The sequence below is a fragment of the Peromyscus californicus genome, unplaced genomic scaffold, assembly GCF_007827085.1.
Source record: "Peromyscus californicus insignis strain IS unplaced genomic scaffold, ASM782708v3 Scaffold_7__1_contigs__length_154581171, whole genome shotgun sequence".
Classification (NCBI taxonomy): Eukaryota; Metazoa; Chordata; class Mammalia; order Rodentia; family Cricetidae; genus Peromyscus; species Peromyscus californicus.
In genome coordinates, this window is record NW_026294595.1 from 62,405,354 (window position 1) to 62,427,273 (window position 21,920).

At 37.9% G+C, this 21,920-nt stretch overlaps 2 protein-coding genes across 2 annotated transcripts; both read left to right on the forward strand.

Moving 5' to 3' along the window:
• The first annotated feature begins 4,626 nt into the window (after positions 1 to 4,626).
• Positions 4,627 to 5,571, forward strand: LOC128102556 (olfactory receptor 1009). Its single transcript, XM_052726425.1, has one exon. The coding sequence runs from the start codon at positions 4,627 to 4,629 to the stop codon at positions 5,569 to 5,571; it is 945 nt and encodes a 314-aa protein (XP_052582385.1).
• A 4,832-nt stretch (positions 5,572 to 10,403) lies between these two features.
• Positions 10,404 to 11,102, forward strand: LOC128101165 (40S ribosomal protein S9-like). The gene has a single exon (XM_052724026.1). The coding sequence runs from the start codon at positions 10,444 to 10,446 to the stop codon at positions 11,026 to 11,028; it is 585 nt and encodes a 194-aa protein (XP_052579986.1). The 5' UTR covers positions 10,404 to 10,443; the 3' UTR covers positions 11,029 to 11,102.
• The last annotated feature ends 10,818 nt before the right edge of the window (positions 11,103 to 21,920 follow it).

Here is a 21,920-nt window from a genome sequence, read left to right on the forward strand (position 1 = left end):
TGAGAACTTACTCTGAACTGGAAGAAGAACAGAGAAGTTATGCTTAAATTAAATCAGTCTTCAAACACAAAACTGATACCCCTTTAGGTCACACAAGATGGTAAGGAAAGTTCCTGGGCCTCCCATTGTGTGTGTGTGTTGGCATCTGTACCATTTTTCTAGGCCACACTGTACTTAGAGAATGAACTGTTGAAGACAGCAAGAGAGCTACACATGACAGCATAATCTGTAGCCAAACTTCATCTTCAAGCAGCATTTCCTTGATTTCTTTGGATCTATCAACCACTTCACTATTAGATGTGCTTTTAAGTTTTGAGCATTTTGTATTCTACAAAAATGTGTAGGCTTGCGTAGGGGTATTGGGAGATTTCAAGTTCCTTGACGGACAAGTCTTAGTGTGGAAAGACCAGATGCACTGAGTTCAGTCAGAGTGATGAAAATCTCCTCATGCTTTTAGGAAACATCAGTCCTGAGGCTTTAGACACATCTTCTTCCATGGTTAAGGCTTTAAGAGTTTGTTCTGCACCAAGATGATGAGCCAGGCTTAGGTGAAATCAAATGCACTGATCCTGGAATGGAGCTTGGCGGTAGTCAGACCTGTGAACACTCAACAGTTCTTGTTGTCCCACAGCCTTTGGAGCCTCAGATTTAGTATATCATGAAAACAGTCTAAGCCAGTCATTCCCACCCAGGGTGTAAAGTGACTTTGTACCTTGATGTCATTTCTGTAGTCTTAAAACTACACATCTTGGAGAACTAGGTCCTTAAAAAGTGAGGTGGGACTAAGAGTTCTCTTAGCTTCTCAGAAATTTTGAAAATCTAGGGCTCTGAATTTATAACTTAGAGACTTTCTGCCTCCTAAAGTTCACATGTTTCTTTTCTCACTTGCTTCTGTCCCATACTGATGGTAACTACTTTTTTTTCCAGTGGCTGTTGACATCTTTGATGGAGCAATCAAATTGTCTGCAATTTGATTTTAGATTATTTTTAATTATAGAGGCCATATGTATATACTTTCTCTTTGTACTAAAGTCTTAAAATTGCAAGCAGAGCTGAATTAAATGTTGAGTCTGTTTTGATTACTCACAAAAATACATTTCCCTGGTCCTTTGTGCTCATAGAAATGCCTTTTGATTTTATATCTTTCTTTCTGAAGTCCCTTTATTTTACTTAAGCAAATTTTAAGTAGTTATAGTGAAAGAAAACTTTAGAGGGTTTAAAAATAATTCTAATATTGCATTGTGGGCATCATCTCATGAATCTCTTCTTTTTAATATATGTTTGAAGAAATGCCTAATTTTGTAGAATATTTGCATGCATGCTTTTGTGTATGTGTGCATGTTTGGGTATATGGTATGTGCATCTGTGTGTCTGTCTTTGGGTGTGTATGTACGTCCAAGTGTGTGAGTGTGAGTATACGTATGACATGTCATGTTTGTGGAAGTCAAAGGACAACCTTGGGTATTGGTCCTTTCCACCATGTTGAGACAGGTTCTCTTGTTCTTTCTCACTTTTTATACCAGACCAGCTGGCTTGTGAGCTTCTACAGATTTTCCTATCCTCACCTCTGATGTTACCACAGGAGTTCTGGGATTGAAAATGCATATTATTGCATTTGGCTTTATGCAGGTTCTGGGAGTCAAGTTAGTGCTGCAAATACTTTAGCCTCTGAACATTCTCTGCAACCATGGAACTGACTAATTTTGGCAATTTCTTAGAATGAGCACACAAAGGTTTACTTCCTTCTAAAGAATCAATTGCTAGTAGCTCATCAGATGTGGGTGGGGCCTCAAAGCTCTTCCAGATTTTCTGCTGGGAAGCTGACTGACTTGGTCTTGTGGAAGTCTTGTACTGGTACCTATAGCTGCTGGGAGTTAATGAATGCAATTACTATGCCATGTTAAAAAAGACAGCACCTCCCCACCTCTCCACTCTCCTGTTTTTACACTATTCATAGGGAATCTTTTATGGTGTACTCTTGGGGATGGTTAATGTAGATGTCCCAGTTAAGGCTGAGCACATACTGCCAATTGCTCCAGCACTTTGATCAGTTATGAGTCTCTGCATTAGTTGCTGACCAAAGCAAAAAAGCAGCTTCCACAACTAAGGCTGACAGTAGCCTAGATTTATGAATTTCAAAACAAATATTTAAAAGGTGGTTAGGCAATGTAAGTGGATATAAATTGCTGGGCAGAAAATGTTACTGTTGCAGTTTCATTCCTGAGATTGTGAAAGAGAAATCATTTTTCACATTTGTTGGGCTTTGGCATTTCTGCTCATATTGAGTGATACTGTTTTAATGTTTATCCCTCATTCCATTTATTAATGCTAATTTGACACATGTACCTATATCAGCTATGGTCACCTTATTTTTTTCTATTCTTTTGTCATCATGTCTTTGTTTATCCTCAGAAGAATACATACTGCTCTGATTATTGTGTCTTTATAATTTGTTTTGATATTTGTCTAATGGAAATTTTCCCTCTATTTTGTTTTCAACATAGCTTTGGCTGATTTTGAACATTTTTCTCTTCCATAGATTTTGCCATTGGGTGTTGCATTGTAATTTGTGTTTAGATTTTTGTTTGGAATTGCACTGAATTTGCCAAATAATTTGATGAGACTCCTAGCCAAATTAGTCTAGGAAAAATCAGGTGTAAAAGTGTCTTCTGACAAAATCGGTCCATAGACATGATGGGCATTACACATCTAAGCCGGGTGAAAATCAACTCACTGTTGTGTCAGTGAGAAAGGCTGAGTTTAGGTGAAATGGATATAAAGCAAAATTTGATTGCCTGAAAGCAAAATGGATCATAAGTGAGAGTGCCACTACTTACGTGTACACAACAGGTAGATGTGGGATTTGTTCCTTGTAAATCACAAATTTAGGAACAGTGCATCTGTGGGCATCCTATTTGCCAGTCTGCATGTGTCACAGATTAACAGTGTCTCACTCTGTCAATGTAACATAGATCTTCCACGAAAGAATGAAACACTTCAGCTACTGATGTAATTTCAAGCAATGGAGAATAGAGAGCCTAGTATTAAAAATTCTCACAGAGTAAAGATTAATAGTCACAGACAAGATCGTGCTGCTAGGATATTGAACAGGTGCAAAATATCCGTGTGAAAAATGTTCCTTCCTTCTGATGTCACAGTGAGTTTATCTGTGTCTGTAACCCAGCCTGAAGAACAGTCCAGTGAGTGTTTGCTTTCCCAGTGAGAGAATTTGTTTTGTTTTGTCCTCTGGAAGGAAATGTATCTATCTTTACCACTGAGATTTTTATGTATACATTTATATTTCCAATTTATTTAGTCATTTCTTTGTTTCATTGAGAACTCCGTAATTTATATTTTTAATTAAAAACTTTTAAAACAACTTTTAAAACTATTTTTGCCAAACTGAGAATGGAGTCTTGTACATTCTTGACTATTTCTCTAGCACTGAGCCACTTTCCAAGCTCTTTTCACAGAAAATTTAAATATTCCATTCTGGTTTTATTGATGATTATTTTAACAACTGGTATTTATAATATGATTTTTTCCTACTGAAACTTGTGTGCTGTTGTTTTTTTCATTTTTCACACTCATCTTCTACTGCTTTGTTGGACAGTTCTAACTCCATTGTATTGATAAATTTTATTACTTGACAATTTCATATATATATATATGTATAATATATTTTGATTATCTTCTCCCAGATTTTCTTAGCACCCACACATACCACCTCCTCCAACTATCTTAGTTGATTTTTCAAAGTTTTCTAAATAGTGACATTTTACTGAGTTTTTATTTTCTGTAATTATTTATTTCAAAAAGATTTATTTAATTTTAATTTATGTGTGTGTGTACGTACACATTCATGTTCATAGGTACCCATGGAAGCCCGATGAGCACATCAGATTCCCTGGAGCAGGAGTAGCAGGTGTCTGGGAGATACCAACATGGGTCTTAGGAACTGAACTGGGATCCTCTGGAAGAGCAGTGAGTGCTCTGAACCACTGAGCCATCTCGGCAGTCCCAGGCATTTCTGTACTTCTTATATGTTGTTTCTTTTATAGGTTTTATAGAGTATTGTAATCTCTATTATTATGTCCAATCCATAATTTCTATGCAACTTCATGTGACATGGTTATATCAGTGTCTACACTACACATTTTCAGGGAGATTGTCCTTATTAAGTTAAGTACTTCTACAATTAGGATCAAACCTAGAGCCTGGCATTTAGTAAGAAAGGTATTGTTTCACTCAGCTTCCACCCAAGCACAGATGATTATTTTTTAATTTCTAGTTTGGAAAGGTTAATTGAGAACTTCTTTTTATTTAATTCTTTGCAAAATTTCATGAAAATTACAATAATGCTTTTCCCTTTTGTCTGTAAAAGCAGTGGATGGTTTTACAGGTGATGTTGAGGCATTTCATGCTTACACCTTGATTTTCTCTTTTTCGCACTTAAACTCTTCTGATAATAAACATTCAATTTGCTAGTATATTTTTTTTGAATCCTAAAATCCAGTGCTTGTGACTTCAGCCTGTAGTTTCTTCTCTTGTGCATGATGGAGCAGTTTGAAGACATGACCAGCCTATAGTTCTCCATTTTTGTTGCCATAGAGACAGACCTTGCCGATGGCGGATGACAACTACACGAGGATCACAGAATTCATTTTCATTGGCTTGAGATACAACCCTAAGCTCCAGGTGTTCCTCTTCTTGCTCTTTCTGCTTTTTTACCTGGTTACTATGACAGGAAACTTGGGTATGATCGTTCTCATTCGTGTAGATTCCCGTCTTCACACTCCCATGTACTTTTTTCTCAGCCATCTGTCATTTGTGGACATCTGCTTCTCCTCAGTCGTGGGCCCCAAGATGCTCACGGATTTCTTTGCAGAACGAAAAGCCATCTCTTTTCTGGGCTGTGCCTTGCAGCAATGGTTCTTTGGGTTCTTTGTGGCCATTGAGTGCCTTCTCTTGGCATCCATGGCCTATGACCGCTATGTGGCCATCTGTAACCCACTGTTGTATTCAGTGGCCATGACCCAGAGGCTCTGCATACAGCTGGTGGTTGGACCCTATGCTGTTGGTTTCTTCAACACCATGACTCACACCACAGCTGCTTTCCGACTTCCTTTTTGTGGCTCCAACATTATCAATCATTTCTTCTGTGACATGTCTCCTATCTTTTCCCTCATATGTGCTGACATCCGGATCAATAAACTGTTGGTGTTCATTGTGGCAGGAGCTGTCTTGGTTGTCAGCAGCACCACCATCATAATCTCCTATTTTCACATCCTCATGGCCATCCTGAGGATCCGCTCTGCTGAGGGGAGAAAGAAAGCCTTCTCCACCTGCTCATCCCATGTCACAGCGGTTTCCATTTTGTACGGGACTCTGTTCTTTATCTATGTGCGGCCAAGTGCCATTTCTTCTCTGGACCTCAATAAGGTGGTGTCTGTGTTCTACACAGCGGTGATTCCCATGCTCAACCCACTCATCTACAGCCTCAGGAATAAAGAAGTGAAAGCAGCCATGGGCAGGACAGTCACCAAGGCCAAGTTTTTTCTCAAAAACTAAATTGTCATCAAGAACAGAAAACAGATTCAAGGCAAAGCTGCTAGACATGCTTTAATCCACCTAGACATCATCTCAACATAATAAAGTTTACAGAATTTGTAATTGACATGCTTTTATTCTTCCACATGACATTTATTTCACTACATAAATACATTTTATTTTACTAAATTTACTAAATAAATTTTATTTTATCATTCATCATGTAACTATGAATAAAACTTCCTACTTAAGCATTTTTTTCCTCCTTAAAAATATATTTATTATTGTAAGTAAGATAAAATCTAATAAATACAGGAACAACCAGATATGAGTGGTACATTGTAGCATGTATGTTCCTTTTTCCTACATGTAAAATTGAAAGTAACAAGCAAAATACTTTTCTTAGATTGAAAGTAATTTCAATTAAATGTTTTCCTCATTTAATTTTCTGCCTGCATAATCTATTTTCATGCTAGTTTTTTGAGTCAACATCGAAGCAAAACAAACAACAGCTGATGAAGTTTATGGACAACTTTACTGACTTTCTGCCAACTTGAACACATTGAAGCGGTCAAAACCAGGAAGCATCCAGATTTGATCAAAATATCTTAGATGTTTGTATGAAATGCTCAAAGAATTTAAAAAAAAAACTGGTTCATTTGAAAAGATAAATTGATAAAAATATGCTTGAAAGTGACACTTCGAAGTAAATCAGAATCTATGATTATTTTTAATTATACTGATTGGTTGTGATATAAAATATATAATTATGTCAGTTATATGCCTATTAACAAGATTTATAGCTGGTGAGGTAAAATCAGGTGGAGCATGCTGTAGTGATACGAGGAAAAACTAGGCTGTAGATTTATCTCAAGCCCTGCCCACAAGGATTTCCCAGTGAGGTTGCTGGGTCATTTCCCAGTGAGGTTTGCTGGGTCATTTCCCAGTGAGGTTGCTGGGTCATTTTCCAGTGAGGTTTGCTGGGTCATTTCCCAGTGAGGTTTGCTGGGTCATTTCCCAGTGAGGTTTGCTGGGTCATTTCCCAGTGAGGTTTGCTGGGTCATGGTGTCCCTGGTCAGGAGACCCTGAAGGAAAACAGCCCCATGACCCTTTCTTCTTCACAGGGCAGTTGGAGCTGCTTTGAGTGCTGTAGTTCCTCTAAACCCAGCACTTTACTGGGGTTGAGAATAGACTGGTTTGGGTTCAGACTGGTTGATCAACCTCTCCTGGGAACTGCAGACACAAACAGGTCAGAGGACAAATACACAAAGCTCACCCATCATGCCTGTCTGCTGCAACTATCATGGAGAGAAGGCCTGGATTATGAGCCAGGTTGCTAGGGAAACAGAAACAGTGCCAATAGGAGAATATAAAACAGACTCATATTGTAGCTCAAGAAGTTCTTCCATTTAACTGATATTGTTTATTTTCTAAACAATTAGATGGAGGCTAGGACGAGCAATTTCAGATATGAGTGTGGTTGCCACTTTCAGTAAAAACATGTGACTGCTTTTTCTCCCCAACAACAAAAATTATCAAAGCTTGGGCTGTGCTTGACAGCAGAGGTTCTTTGAATTTGTGTTTTCTTCAGAATTCCTGTCACCTGTGGCCCACACCCCTTCTGTGTGACTGGTACATCACACCGACACTGTGTCACAGTGGTGGGCAAGCTTTCAACTCTGTGCATGTGCTTGAACACACACACACACACACACACACACACACACACACACACACACACACACAGAGAGAGAGAGAGAGAGAGAGAGAGAGAGAGAGAGAGAGAGAGAGAGAGAGAGAGAGAGAGAGAGAGAGAGGATTGCATGGGGCTCTTAAAGAGTTTCCAGGCAAAGCAAATGTACCTGGAATGTTCCTTTGGTTCCAGGCTACTCAGTGGTGTTTCTGAGTCACAGGCAAAGGAATAGCTAGTTAGGCAGGATTTTCATTTTTGTTGTGTTTGGTACCATTTCTATTCCTTTCTTTCTTTGGATAAGAAAAATGACCATTTATACCCAGCAATCTGCATTCTGCTTTCAGCAGATTGTGCTTCACTGTGACTGAAACTCCTCAAGCCTCCATCACTAAATATCTGTACCAAATGAGGGTTCCTGACAGTATGCTCTTGTCTGCTTTGAGTGACTGGCAATTGAATTTCTAATTACAGAGTTTGTTGTTTTGAAGTACATTTATATATTGAGTATATTTTTCTATGATTTAAATGAGGAAATATACAGTGTTATTTAAATAAAACCCTCAAACAAACCAAACAAAATAAAAGCTTTTTTGCTAACTTGATCAACAGCCAATCATATTCCCACACTGGTTATTAGGGTTCCGGGGCTAAGTTCAGAACTCATGTTCACAGGGGTGACTGGGGTGGCGTGGTCCACCTTTTGGATCATCTGGGGCATGGCTGGTTCAACCAGTAAGGCTATTGGGTTACTCTGAGTCTCTTTATGACAGATCCCATGACTGACACTATATCACTCTACCCACAGAACACCTTGGTCCTGGCATCCCTAGGGAGCCGTGAAGATAAGAGACACACAGAAGAAACATGTTTTTAGGTTTGGTTCATTTCCAAATAAATGTGAGGAACACTGCCCTTATGGCTGTACCACATACCACCATGATAATAAGGTTACATAGACAAAGAACGACAAAGAAAGAAATGAATCTTACTAGATTTATCTCTGTGGTATAAATATCTACAGAGAAATTCCAGCTTCCATTATTATAATTTTCACTTAAAATCTCAATTTTACCTATAAATCTAAGGACATGCAGCCAAGATACATGACTACATTTTCCATGCTACTTTTAAGTTTAGGCAGTTACAACGTGATCAACACTAACCATTGACAAACCTTTAGTGGAAGATGAATGACATTGTTTTTCAGTCTTCTTTGGTTGTTACCATGTGATGAAGTACTAACCAATGATACACCAAGGGGAAATTTGTGAGTGCTTCTGGGAAATTCTAGATTTTTTCACATTAATATTTCTATCCCTGACATATTTTGATTATCTGGTGTGAGGACTATTGGCTGGACCTTGCATGATCACTTTGGATTATGACATCCTGGTCCTTCGGCTCTTACAAACTTCCAGCATCCCTCATCTGTGATGTTCCGTTACTTTCAGGTTAATAAATATTCTTTCAGAATGAGTTTATATCCTGTATTTTTACCAACTTAGTTTTAGACACTAGTTGTAGTTTAGAATATGAAAATCAAACTTTGCTTATAATAGAGTATTCATGTCATGAACCATTTCACAGAAATAATGAGGAACTCTTTTTTTTCTCCCTTTATGTCTTAAGAAGTCATCTCCTGCTGGGAAATATAAGATGTGTTCAATAAAAGTCTTTCAATGTTTCTTGTGAAATAGCCATTTCTTCCTATGCTGTTGCTGCCTCTGACCATTAGATGGCAGCATCAGCATAGAAACCACAAATAAAACAGCCTGGTCATGTTTCTATTTGTTCTTGTAGCATTAGGGAGATTACAGGATTGGAGAAAAATTTCCAGAGATGGAGAATGGATTTGTGGGGGCTGAGAGATCAAGGAAAGTTTAGCATGTGCTTGTGTGCATTGATTCCCTAGGCAAAGGCCAGCACTTTAATTGGTTTATAAACATTCATTGGCACATAAACATTTAATCCTCACTGATGGGTTTTGACATTCATACCTTTTGATTATAGAACTAATTATAGCGGATCAAGGGCTTCCTACAGCATGCAACAGAGCTTGGATATACCCATCTGAGAGACACATAGTTTAGCTCTGACTCAACAGACATCCTTACATGCCTGCTGTCATCAGAACACTGACAGATAAAACAGCTCTGCTACCTTAGCTGCAAGTATCTTTCCTAGTTGGTCCTTTACTACTTCTACAGTGCACAAAAATGTTTGTTGTTGCCTTATTGCTCCTCCTATGATTGAATATTAGAATATTTGCTTTGTATTCCTACGTTCTCAATTTTATTTTCATCATTCAGGAACTTTAAAATATCCCATGAGAATCCTTCTTTCTTTTTTGTGGGGCGGTGCTCATATAGTAATAATGGAGGTGGTAGGCCTTCAACCCTGGGTGGCACTCTTGCTCTTTGTAGTTCTTTCTCACTTTTCTTTAGTAAATCCATGTTCATTATGATAAATACCTAATGAGAATCTTAAAATACTGACAAATGTAGAACTCTTAAAATAGACTCTCAGCATACAATATAGAAAAAATGATAAGAGGTGGTGTTGTCACAGCTGTAAAAATAATTTCAGGACAACATTGTAAAGTAGGACTCATCCTCTTCTGAGTGACACAGAGGCTGGGGTTTGTAGGTGTCACTGGCTTCGTGAAGATTCCTGGAAACAAAAGAGAACAAGAAACCCACAGATGTTAAATTTTCTGGTCAGTTTTCGGTCACTACTTCCCTGTGATCAAAAATGTCCCCTTTACATTTGTGTTGGACTAAGAAATGTATAGTAGAGTGATACTTGTTTTATTCAGTCTTCTTTCTGTGTCAATATCATCAGTTTGGTTCTAACATTTGTTTAAATAGAACATTTATTACTAAATCTTTTACTTCCTAATTACCAAATATTAGACTTATTGCTAAGTGTAATATTGATTACTAATGGGTCTTTTGTGGATTGTTTATCATTTTAGAAGTTTTTCATGTCTATTTCGGTGGTCTTTAATCTTTGGTACCTTGGTCATCAGATCTAGAGTCACTTGGCAGATGCCTATTTGGATGCATCTGTGATGTCTCCAGGAAAACCCTTTCTGAATGTGAGCAGAATCATTTCATAGGGTGTGGTTTTTGACTGAAAAAAAAGGAGAAAATGGGTCACGGGCGTGAGTTCGTAGGCGCGGCGGGCCTGGAGAAGCCAACATGCCGGTTGCCAGAAGTTGGGTTTGTCGTAAAACCTATGTGACCCCACGGAGACCCTTCGAGAAATCGCATCTCGACCAGGAACTGAAGCTGATCGGAGAGTATGGGCTCCGGAACAAGCGTGAGGTCTGGAGGGTCAAATTTACCCTGGCTAAGATCCGCAAGGCCGCCCGGGAGCTGCTGACACTGGACGAAAAGGACCCGCGGCGTCTTTTTGAAGGCAATGCTCTGCTGAGGCGACTTGTTCGCATTGGGGTGCTGGATGAAGGCAAGATGAAGCTGGATTACATCCTGGGCCTGAAGATTGAGGATTTCTTGGAGAGGCGGCTGCAGACCCAGGTCTTTAAACTGGGTCTGGCCAAATCTATTCACCATGCCCGTGTGCTCATCCGCCAGCGTCCTACCAGGGTCCGCAAGCAGGTGGTGAACATTCCATCCTTCATTGTTCGTCTGGACTCCCAGAAGCACATTGATTTCTCCCTCCGTTCTCCTTATGGTGGTGGCCGCCCAGGCCGAGTGAAGAGGAAGAATGCCAAGAAGGGCCAGGGTGGTGCTGGAGCTGGTGATGATGAAGAAGAGGATTAAGTTAATGCCTCCCTAGACTGGAGGATTGTCTAGTTTTCCGGTTGACTAATAAAGCAGAATTAACAAAAAAAAAAAAAAAAGGAGAAAATGAACTGAGCACACATATTCATCTCTGTTTGTTTCCTGTGGATGCTGTCCCATTTTCAGCAACCATGTTTTTGGTGCCATTATGGAATGCACTGTAAAGCCATGAGCAGGGGAAAACCAAAACCTAAACCAAGTCCCCAAAATTCCTCGCTGAAATTGCTTTTGTCAGATATTCCTCCCAGCCAGGAAAAAAAGAACTGATAATGATTTTTCAGTAAAACATTTCTTATTTACTTAGATTAAATTTTCTCTATTAAAAAATGTAATTTTGACTAAGGATGTAGCTCAGTTGGTAAAGTGGTAAACTTACAGTGCATGAAGCTCTGGGCTCAATCTCCCGTACCACATAAAGCCGGCATGGTAGTGCACTTTTATAATCCCAGCATTTAGAAAGTAGAGAAAAGAGGAAAAGTTCAAAGCCATCCTCAGGTACATAGGGAGTTCTAGATTCACTTGGACTAACGTGAGACCTTGTCTCAAAGAGAGAGATGGATAGAGATAGGGATAGAATAGGGAGATAGAGATAGAAAGACATAGAGACAGACGTAGACATGGATAGATAGATAGATAAATAGATAGATAGATAGATAGATAGATAGATAGATAGATAGATAGATACCTATATAGATAAGTAGAGAGAAGTGGTAAATTTGAAAATTACAATCCTTGTAAAATCAGATATTTTTATGAGGAATTTCTCTCTAAAATTATCAACTAGCAGAACATAATTCAATTGGGATTTTCATACCTGGCACTCTTTACATAACAATACTGGTTGTGAGACTGACTGCAGTGAGAGGATGGAGGCATGGGAATCAACCAGAGACCCAGCCAGAGCCTGGGTCAGAGCTTCTCCATGATGACTGGACACCAGGATACCCTGGGTTTCACCTGAGATTTTGGTCAGTCATTGGGAAATGCAATCTAGTTTCTAGGAGATTTCACAATTCCACTGCTGATGTTAATATGCTTCCAGGCTGAGAAAACCTGCTGTGGACCAATGCTCCCTACATGGGATTCTGTGGCACTGTCATTAGATTCTTTATGAATCTATTTTTTAGGGAAAAATTGCAATTATTGATATCATTTAAATTATATGGATGACAAAGAGAATCCCCTCAATTGGCTCACAAATCTGGAGTCTCCCAATTGGATAGGCCCAAACGGAAAGCATATGTTCATTGCTAATTTGTTACAGATTGCTAAAAAAAAAAAAAAATCAAACCAAAACAAAATGCCACTCCAGTGAAAGGTTGACAACTTACAATTGGACATTTTCCATAATTCTTTAGTTTAAGTTCATATTTGTAAAAATGTTTTTTTTTACATCTCTGATTATCTACAATAATTCTCTCACTGGTCCAAGAAGGAAACTATATAATCATATAGAATAAAACTGGCTAAGAGTACTACTGATGTAATAAAAGGCTAAATTATATTAATACTTCAATATTCCTATTACATATCACCTTCTGTAGAATAGAAAAGAGAAGAATAGAATGGAAGAATGAGACTTGGGAATACCTCCAAGAAAGGCCAGTTGAGCCAGGGAAGCAACTTGACCTTGTTTGGTCTTAAACATAAGTAGAACTGAATTTGTATCTTATCTTGTCAATGTCTAAATTAAAGAATAAAGGAACTGCACAGTATATCATTTAGACATGAGTTTTAAATTTTTTTCTCTGATCTTGGTTTCCTGCTCATTTTTCTACCAGATTTGTACTTACCTGGTAGGCTCAGATGAGGTGATAAAATAATAAAGAACAGTTTTATTATTTGAACAGCTCATTGGCTAATGAGAAAGAACCAGAGTCTAAGTTTGAATTGGTGGGGCAGATCATTAGTTGAAAAGTGTGCTGCGCGGCCAGTCAGATGGCTTACTTGTAACAGTGCTTGCTTCCAAGCCTGACACCTTGAGTTTGTCCTTGGAACCCACATGGTGGAAGAGAGGAACTCACCGTCACAAGTCATAATCTGACCTCTGGGTGCTATGACACACACACACACACACACACACACACACACACACACACAGACACAGACTCATGCACACCAAATATAAATTTAACAAACTAAAAATAGTCTATAAAATAAAATAAAATACAATATGACATATTATAAAACTTATTTAAAAATAACAAAAAATTCATTTAAAAAATTTGAATGAGATATTTGATTTTGCTTCCATAGGACATTTATTTTAGATTTAAAACAGAAATGACAATGACAATAATCTAGACAAGTATTTTTTTTTTAGAATTTTCTGTTATTAGAAAAGTGTCAGCTATAAATTCATTCATTAATATATAACCTTATTTTCCACCTAAAATTGATGAAAACTACCTTATTTTAGATTGGATATGAAGGCAACATGCCCAGAATTAAAATGCCACCTTAAAGTTTAAATTTTATATTTTGAAAATCAAGAAAAGAATTATTCATAAAACCATGGAAATTCATTGAATTACCTAAACAGAAAAGTGTGAATATTTAAATTACTCCATTCTTTCTTCATATTATAAAATGGAGACAGGCACATTTATAATATCAAACAATACATAGCTTTATAAGATCATTATTCATTTAAAATATTAGAAATGTTTAAAGAACAGTTAAATCTCACAGTTCTTATAAAAAAATACTTCAAAGATGACCTACATAAGACATTGAGTGTTTTGTCAAAGGGAGGGTGTACTATAATAAACATACTATAATATAATGTTAAAAACTCATGGTGCTCTATGGGAAACTTGATAAAGACACAATGTAATCTTTCTCGTGGAAAAACATGTTCAGCATTACAATTTTAAGGTGTAAGCTTATATATAAGTTTAAAAGAGAATGTATTTAAATTTCAAATTGCCACATAAACTTTTATTTTGTGAAACTTGTAAAATATCTTTTAAAATATTTATTTTAATTTTTAAGATTATAATACAATTACATTATTTCACACTTCTCTTTTCTCTCTTCAAATGATGGTTTTTCAATGTATATATATTCTTTTTAAATTTAAATTTGGTTTTCTGATAATTTCATACATAAGTACTGTATATCATTTCTATCCCTTTCTCCCTTCAACTTCTCTGTGACCTTTTAATCCCTCTCAAATTCATGACATATTTATTATTATATTCATATCTATGTTAATTATATCCTAATTATTATTGTTATACCCACATATATGTAATTATTATATAATATATATTATATATTCCATTTAGCACTGTTCAAAATGTACATGTTTTAAGGTGACCACTTGGGATTGGATAACCTATTGGGGGCCTCAACTCTGGAGAAAACTGATTCTCCTTCTCAGCTGCCATTTCTACCTAAGGCTCTTCATCTAGGGGTGGGGACTTGTGAGATTTCCTCCATCTACATTGGCATATCAACTGGTGTTGTCATTATGCAAGTCTTATTCATGGACCATGTAGCTGAAATTTCATAGGTATCGCATCCTTGTCATGTCTAGAAGACAATATATCACAGAAGACATTCCTCTGGCACTTATAGTCATTCCACTCCTACAATATCCCTGGACCTTAGGTGTAAGGGCTGTGTTGTAGATTTATCAAGAAGGTTGGGCTCCCTACAGTCAGCTGTTCTCTATATTTTGATCAGTTGTAGACTTCTGTAATAGTCTCCATCTGCTGTGAAAGGAGGCTGAGAGCTATACTTGTATCGAGAGATTTGGATTGCAGACTTTGCAAAACTTAGAGGCTAAGCATCTGTCCAGCTTGGCAGCCTTTTTGTTGTCTCCCATCTCTTTGACTCTGTTGGTATACACTAATTCTCTCCAATTATTGCTTTGCTGGATGTTGCTTAGGGTTGATTCTTTGAGCTGCCAGATCCAAACAATGAATTCAATATACACATTGACTCTACTGTTGCTTGTTGAAGTAGGTCTAACCTTTGAACAATTAAGTTCTTGAAATAGGATTTTGGTCCTAAACAGGTCACCTGTAGCACCAATGGGGTTCTCAAATGATGATAAATACATATTTGTAACTGATTGTCTTCATTAGTTTCTTTTTGCCACCATGTTCAACAAAATACCTTTGACTCATGTCTTATGGAAAGGAAAACTAGATAAGTAATAGTGTGGGCTTAGGTGTGTGCGTTCTCTTGTGCATGTATGTGTAGAAGACAGAGTTGGGTATTTTCCTTTCTCAGCCTCCATCTTAATTTTAGAGTTAGTCTCTCAGTGAGTTTGTGGCTTTAATTTCATCTAGACAGGCTGATCACCAAGCACCAGGAATCTATCTATGTCTACCCAATCACCCTGGGATTACAGACGTGTGCCACAGAACCCAGCTTTTAGTGTGTGTTGAAGATCCAAATACAAGTGCTCATGCTTGTGCAATAATTAGCACTTTAACACTGACCCATCTCTCATGCCTTTAGATATTTAGTTTTGACTGATAATTTGAATATTAGTGAATTAATTTTACAACATTGAAACTGGAGGAGTTTTTTGTTTGTTTGTTTGTTTGTTTGTTTTTTTCTGGAGGAAAAGGCCAAGAACAGAGATTCTTAGTCTAGAGTCAATCAGTTAGAATTGACTAGGGACACATGATCTAATTGCAGCTAAGAAAGAACCCAGGGCTGAGAAGGACAAAGGAAAGTATACAATGGTCACCTTGTATATGTATTGAATTTTTCTATGTACCATGCACACACTCATTTTGCATCATCTTGTGCAATTCTTCACTGATTGTCTCTATAGCTGACTTCCTTTTACACTGAGGGAATGAGAATTCTAGACTTTTAAACAGCTGCTCCAGAACACATGGTGGTGTTTCAGTGTGGTTATCTGGGAAGGCTTCTGCTCTTTACATAATGAAGATCTGAAATGCATTTTCTCCTACAGTTTTCAGTGTTTATTATTTGACCTGCTCATTGTTGTAGAATTGAGTTTGTTAGGTTGTGTTCTGTTTTGTTTGTTGGGTGAAGGATCAAAGGCTGAGATGACAGGACATAAGTTCATGATCAATAGTATTACAGACTGGCCCTTCTGCCTTTCATCAATCTGCCTGTTATCAGAACTGAGACCTCTTTGCTATTTGCCAAATCCTGGGAGATGACTTCAGAGCTGAACACCAATTAACATGCAGAAAGTTTTCTAACTTAAATTGCCCTGATTAATTGGTTCCTCTGAAACTTGTTTAGGAGTGTAGCAGATCATTTATTAAGTTTGGTAATTATTTGTCTCTGCACACCCAATAAGTCTTAATGATGCTCTAGGCATCTTGTTAGAAAGATCTGTAGCAATTGTTTGCCTTTGGAGACCCAGTCCTACACTGGTAAGAAGAGTTTAAGTTAATGGTTTCTCTGGAGTGTTAAGTAGTGTGGTCCAGGCTTCAAGTTCATGAAAAGTTTTATCTAGTCATGAAAACATTTAACTAGAAAATTACACTACATACATGTGATATATGATATTCTATTTCTTTGTTAAATAAGGGAACCAAAACATAATGAATAGAAAATTAACCTGTTCTTCTACATAGAATAAGTTACAAGTATAAACTGGTCTAGGACCTGACCTTTCTGATGTTTTAGAGTAACATGACATGTGCTCAAAAAGACAGTATAGAAAATGCATGAGGAAAACGGATGAAAAGTTACATTTGGTGGGGGGAAGAAAGGGGAGGGAGGGAAGGAAGGAGGGAGGAAAGGAAAGCAAGCTCAAATAAATAGATGTTAAACTGGAAGAGAATACTAAATATTTTATGATTAACTTTTAGTTTTTTTCTAAAGGACTTAACACTTTCACGATGAAAACTATATTATGATAATTTTGAAATTTCGGGTATGGCAGTGAGGAGATTATTTGACATGAGAGTCATTATTTCCTGATGAAACCAATAAGTGGAAGAAACAACTATATTCTCTCAGGAGAATAGACACTTGCTGGCTTCTTCTAGTCTTTCTCCATTTTTATCCACATGGTTATTCTCAATTTATCTAGATCTTTACTCTGAGAAACACTTGCTATAAATTAATGGACATAAGCTTTAAAAATATATTAGATATTTATATGCATAAACATTTTATTTCTTGTGCTTGAAAAGTCATTGTGTATAGACACATTTATCACAGCAAACATTTAAACTGACTTAGTGGAGATTTAGAAATGAAAAGTCTGATTCTTGATGCACTGCTGGGGCACAAAGTAGAAACAGGAAGCTGCCAGGCACTTGTCACTTATGCATTTTGCAAATCTCTTCTTCCATTCTGTAGTTTATCCCTTTTAGTCCACTTTTGGTGTTGATATCCATTTTACCTAAAAATATCCTTACCCATGTCAACCACTAAGCATTTATCTAAATAGTATTTCCATAGTTTGATTCTTAAAGTTATATCTTAAATCCACTGTGTGTTGAATGTTGGATAATATGAGGGGTATGGTCTAATTTTATTTATCTCCATGTAAATACTCAGTTTTTGCTATGATATTCATTAAAAAAAATCCACTCGATTCTACAATGTGTGGTCATGGCACGTTTGCCTATGGGTCTATTTTAATACTAGTGTTTTACTCTTTTGATCACTATTGCTTGATAATTTAGTTTGGGTTAAGACAACTCTGATTCTGATATCTTTTGTGATTTCATATAAATTATAGCTATTTTTCTGTTTTAGTGAGGTGTGGAGATAGTGATATTTTGGTCATGGTGTTTCATCACAACAATAGAAACCCTAACACACACACACACACACACACACACACACACACACACACACACACACACACACACACAATTTTAAAGGAAGTTAAGTCACTCGGACTGACACAATTCCCCACATAGACTAACAAAAACCACAGTACCTGACATGAGAAACTTCCCTTTGAAGGCTTGCTCAGGGTAGTCCAGGTGACTCTCAAAACAATATTACCCTTGTAAACCCTGGTTTCTTCTCAAAGGTTGATGGTGGGCCCTTATTGCTAAAGATGCAATATATTTAGGATGCACAGCTTGGGTCTAGAGCTTGATCTGACCTGAAAGGCTCTTTCCTGTGGCATAACTTTCATGGTACCAAAAATTACTATGGCCAAAGAAAGGAAGTAATTAAAGAGTCCTAACCAGCCACAATACCTATGAACTTATGGACAACACCTACAAACAATAATTATCAGCATGACAAGCTATGCATAAAGGTGCAAACAGTAGCACTCACATGCTGTTGGTAGGCAACAGCTGTCCTAACTGGTTTTAAGACCCATTCAACAGGAGGAAAATCATGTATGGTACTAGAAACCTAGCCAGATTTCTTAGGCTAGTGAGAGCATGGACCTTCGAATAGAATGTACTATCAGCACTTTGCTAGAAGATCATAATTACTACATTTTGATTTTATATTTATACCTATAGATAAGTATAGTTATCACTGCTATCAAAGAAGCTTCACTTCACAGCAAATGAAGACCATTGCAGAATATTAGAACTAGAGGAAACAGACACATCTCTATTGCAGCTCCTGCTCAAGGAACATCTTAAAGAGGGTGTGGCAAGATTGTAAAAGCCAGAATACCTGGAAACCTGCTGTGAAACAGTTTCTCCTAGAAATGTTTGCACAAACAAGACTGGAACAGTGGCTGTATCAACAGATACGTTAATGTGGATGGGGAAAATTTTATGTGGTACCACCCCTGGGCAAAGAACTGTGGACAATTAATGACTGCTAGGAGGAAGAGGAGAATTAGACTCTCCCAGAGATTAGTCCAATTGTCGATTGATCAATGCAGAGTGTATGCTGTACACACACACACACACACACACACACACCCACACACCCACACACCCCCCCCCCCACACGTGCCAAATATAATAATAACAACAAAAAGAGGCTATCCATACTTCATTGATACCCATGGGAGGCCTGATTCTTTCTGAACTGAAACACAGGAGGAGTGAATGTGGGGGGGCAGAGGGGAGATGGGAGAGAGAATGGGAGGGGAAACTGCAGTTGGGATATAAAATAAATAAATACATTTAATTTAAAAAAAGGTTATCAGCTTGAGAAGGAGGGCACCATGCAGGGATTTAAGGGAGGATAATTGTGAGGAATTGAAGGGTAGAAAAAGATGAGGGAAATGATGTAATTCTATTTCAATTTAAAATATTAAAAAATAAAGTGAAATTAAAATATATGTTCATAATGAATATATTGATAAGGTGAGTAAAGAAATGGTCAAAATGAACCGATAAATCATTATAGCTCAGGCCTACAGCTTCCCTAACATAAAATGTCCTTAACAGTATCTATGATTCCTTTTACAAAATTTTCAGCAAGGATACATCTGAACACGTTTTTTTCAGATACACATCAATAAAATGAGCAGCACTGAATACAGAATTTATCAGTTTGCCTTTTTGATTATCGGAATGTTAATTAATTATAACAACTCAATAAATATTTATGTAGTCCTGCCTTGCTAAGAATGAGGGTGTGTTAGGGTAGGGAAGAAAAACAGGGGACTCAGCTTCTATGGACTGTATTGTTCTGGGGACACACAGGGCAAGTTTCAATCTCAAACGCATGCAGATTGTACAGCATAAGAAGTGGCACAATCTGGGAGATTCTCAGTTATGGAGATTTTTGACATGTGTGAACTCTCTGAAAGTATTTAGAGCAACAGAACTCATGCATTATAAGAGGCAGCTCCTTGTCCATCATGTGGATGGAGATGCTGATCACAGACATTGCTTACCCATCACCACAAGATGGCAAGAATTCTCCAGGAAAGTAACTTTGCTGACTGAGCTGAAGCTTGGATATGTTTAGTGGTTCATAGTAAAATAATGTCATATAAGAAATTTTTTCAATAATACTTTTATTGGTATTTGGGAATTTCACATCAAGAACCCTCACCGAGCACACTCACTTCCCAGTCCTCCCAGGTCTGCTTCCCTCACCTTCCAAAAAAAAAAAAAAAAAAAAAAAAAAAAAAAAAAAAAAAAAAAGAAGAAGAAAAAAAAAAGAAAAGAAAAAGAAGAAAAAAGCAAGTACAATTTTTATTGCCCATATAGTCACTGAATTATGGTCAAACTCCCAGTGGCTAGCTCCTTAAAGAAAAATGGGTCTGTCTCCACCTATACAACCCTGTCTTCCTCTGCCCTCCCCACAGAAGCCACCAGTTGTGGAGAGCTCCACTCCAGCATCCTTATGACAAATGTTAAGATTTCTCTTTGATGGCTTTCTGTCTAAGCTGTTACTTTTTGGGGGATGGGGGGTGGGGGGATAGGGGTTGTCACAGAAGCCTTCTACATCCCTCTTTCTCAACTTTTAGTCTGTGGTTATCAATGCCATGACAAAAGTAGCTTCCTTATCCTTTACAGTCAGCAGGAGCATGGATCATGGATTTATACATGGTTTCTGGCAACAGCATAGACCATGATCCACATGATCTCTGACATAAGCACATGCCACAGACCTCAGCTTGGTCTCCAGTGACAGTACAGACCATGGACATCAACATGAACCTCTGATGCTGCTCAGGTCATGTACACTATCCTAGCCCGTGGCAGCAGTACAGACCAAGAACATCAACATGATCATAGGTGGCAGTGTAGGAGACTCAAATCAATATGGCCCTCAGTGACATCACAGTCCATGGACATCAATATCACTTCAAGCAGAAGCACAGATCAATGACATCTGCATGGCCTTTGGTGGTAACACAGGCCAGAGACATCAACACAGAACCTGGCTGCCCTAGGAAGATGGACCCAGACATGGCCCTTGGCAGCACCAGGGACCCAGATATCAATATGGCCTCGGGTAGAATTACAGGCCACTCACATTGATATGGCCCCCAGTGACAGCAAGGCCCAGGGACATAGTTATTTATTTTATGATATTGCCAGGGCCAAATTTTAAATTCAATTGCATGGGTATTATAGTATTCTGTTCCTCTTACTAACAATCCCAAATTCCACTGAAATACATGGAAAGTAAAAGATGAATATCCTCTTTCAAACTTCTACTTCATGGCTACCCCTTCTCAAATTCAACTCCTAAGTCCCTTCTTTTTAAAAGGAATTTGATTTTTTTGAGAATATAATTACATTTTCCCCTTTTTCTTTCATCCCTCCAAACCCTTTCATACACTCCTCCTCTCTTCTTTAAATTCACGGCCCCATTTTAAGCTGTTTTTTCATGCATACATCACACACACACACACACACACACACACACACACACACACACACACACACACATATGTATATATATTTTTTCCCTTAGGGTTACTGTTGGAGTGATGAAACACTATGACCAAGAAACTCAGGAAAGAAAGGGTTTATTCAGCTTACACTTCCACAGTACTGTTCATCATCAAAGGAAGTCAGGACAGGAACTCAAACAGGGCAAAAACCTGGAGGCAGGAGCTGATGCAGAAGCCGTGGAGGGTTGCTGCTTCCTGGCTTGCTTTCATAGCCTCCTCAGCCTGCTTTCTTCTAGAGCGCAGGACCAACATCTTAGGGACAGCACTCCTTATCATGGACTGGGCCATCCCTCATCAATCCCTAAATAAGAAAATGCCTTATAGCTGGATCTTACAGGCATTTTCTCAATAGAGGTTCCTTCCTTTCAGATGTCTCTAGCTTGTATCAAGTTAACATAAAACTAGCCAAGATGGACACACACACACACACACACACACACACACACACACACACACACACACACACACACTATAGCCTGTTCCTTTCATATAATGCTACTTGTACATATGTTTTCAGGGCTGGCCATCTGGCACGGGACAACCAGCTGGTGTGCTCTTCCCTGGGGAAGGCTAC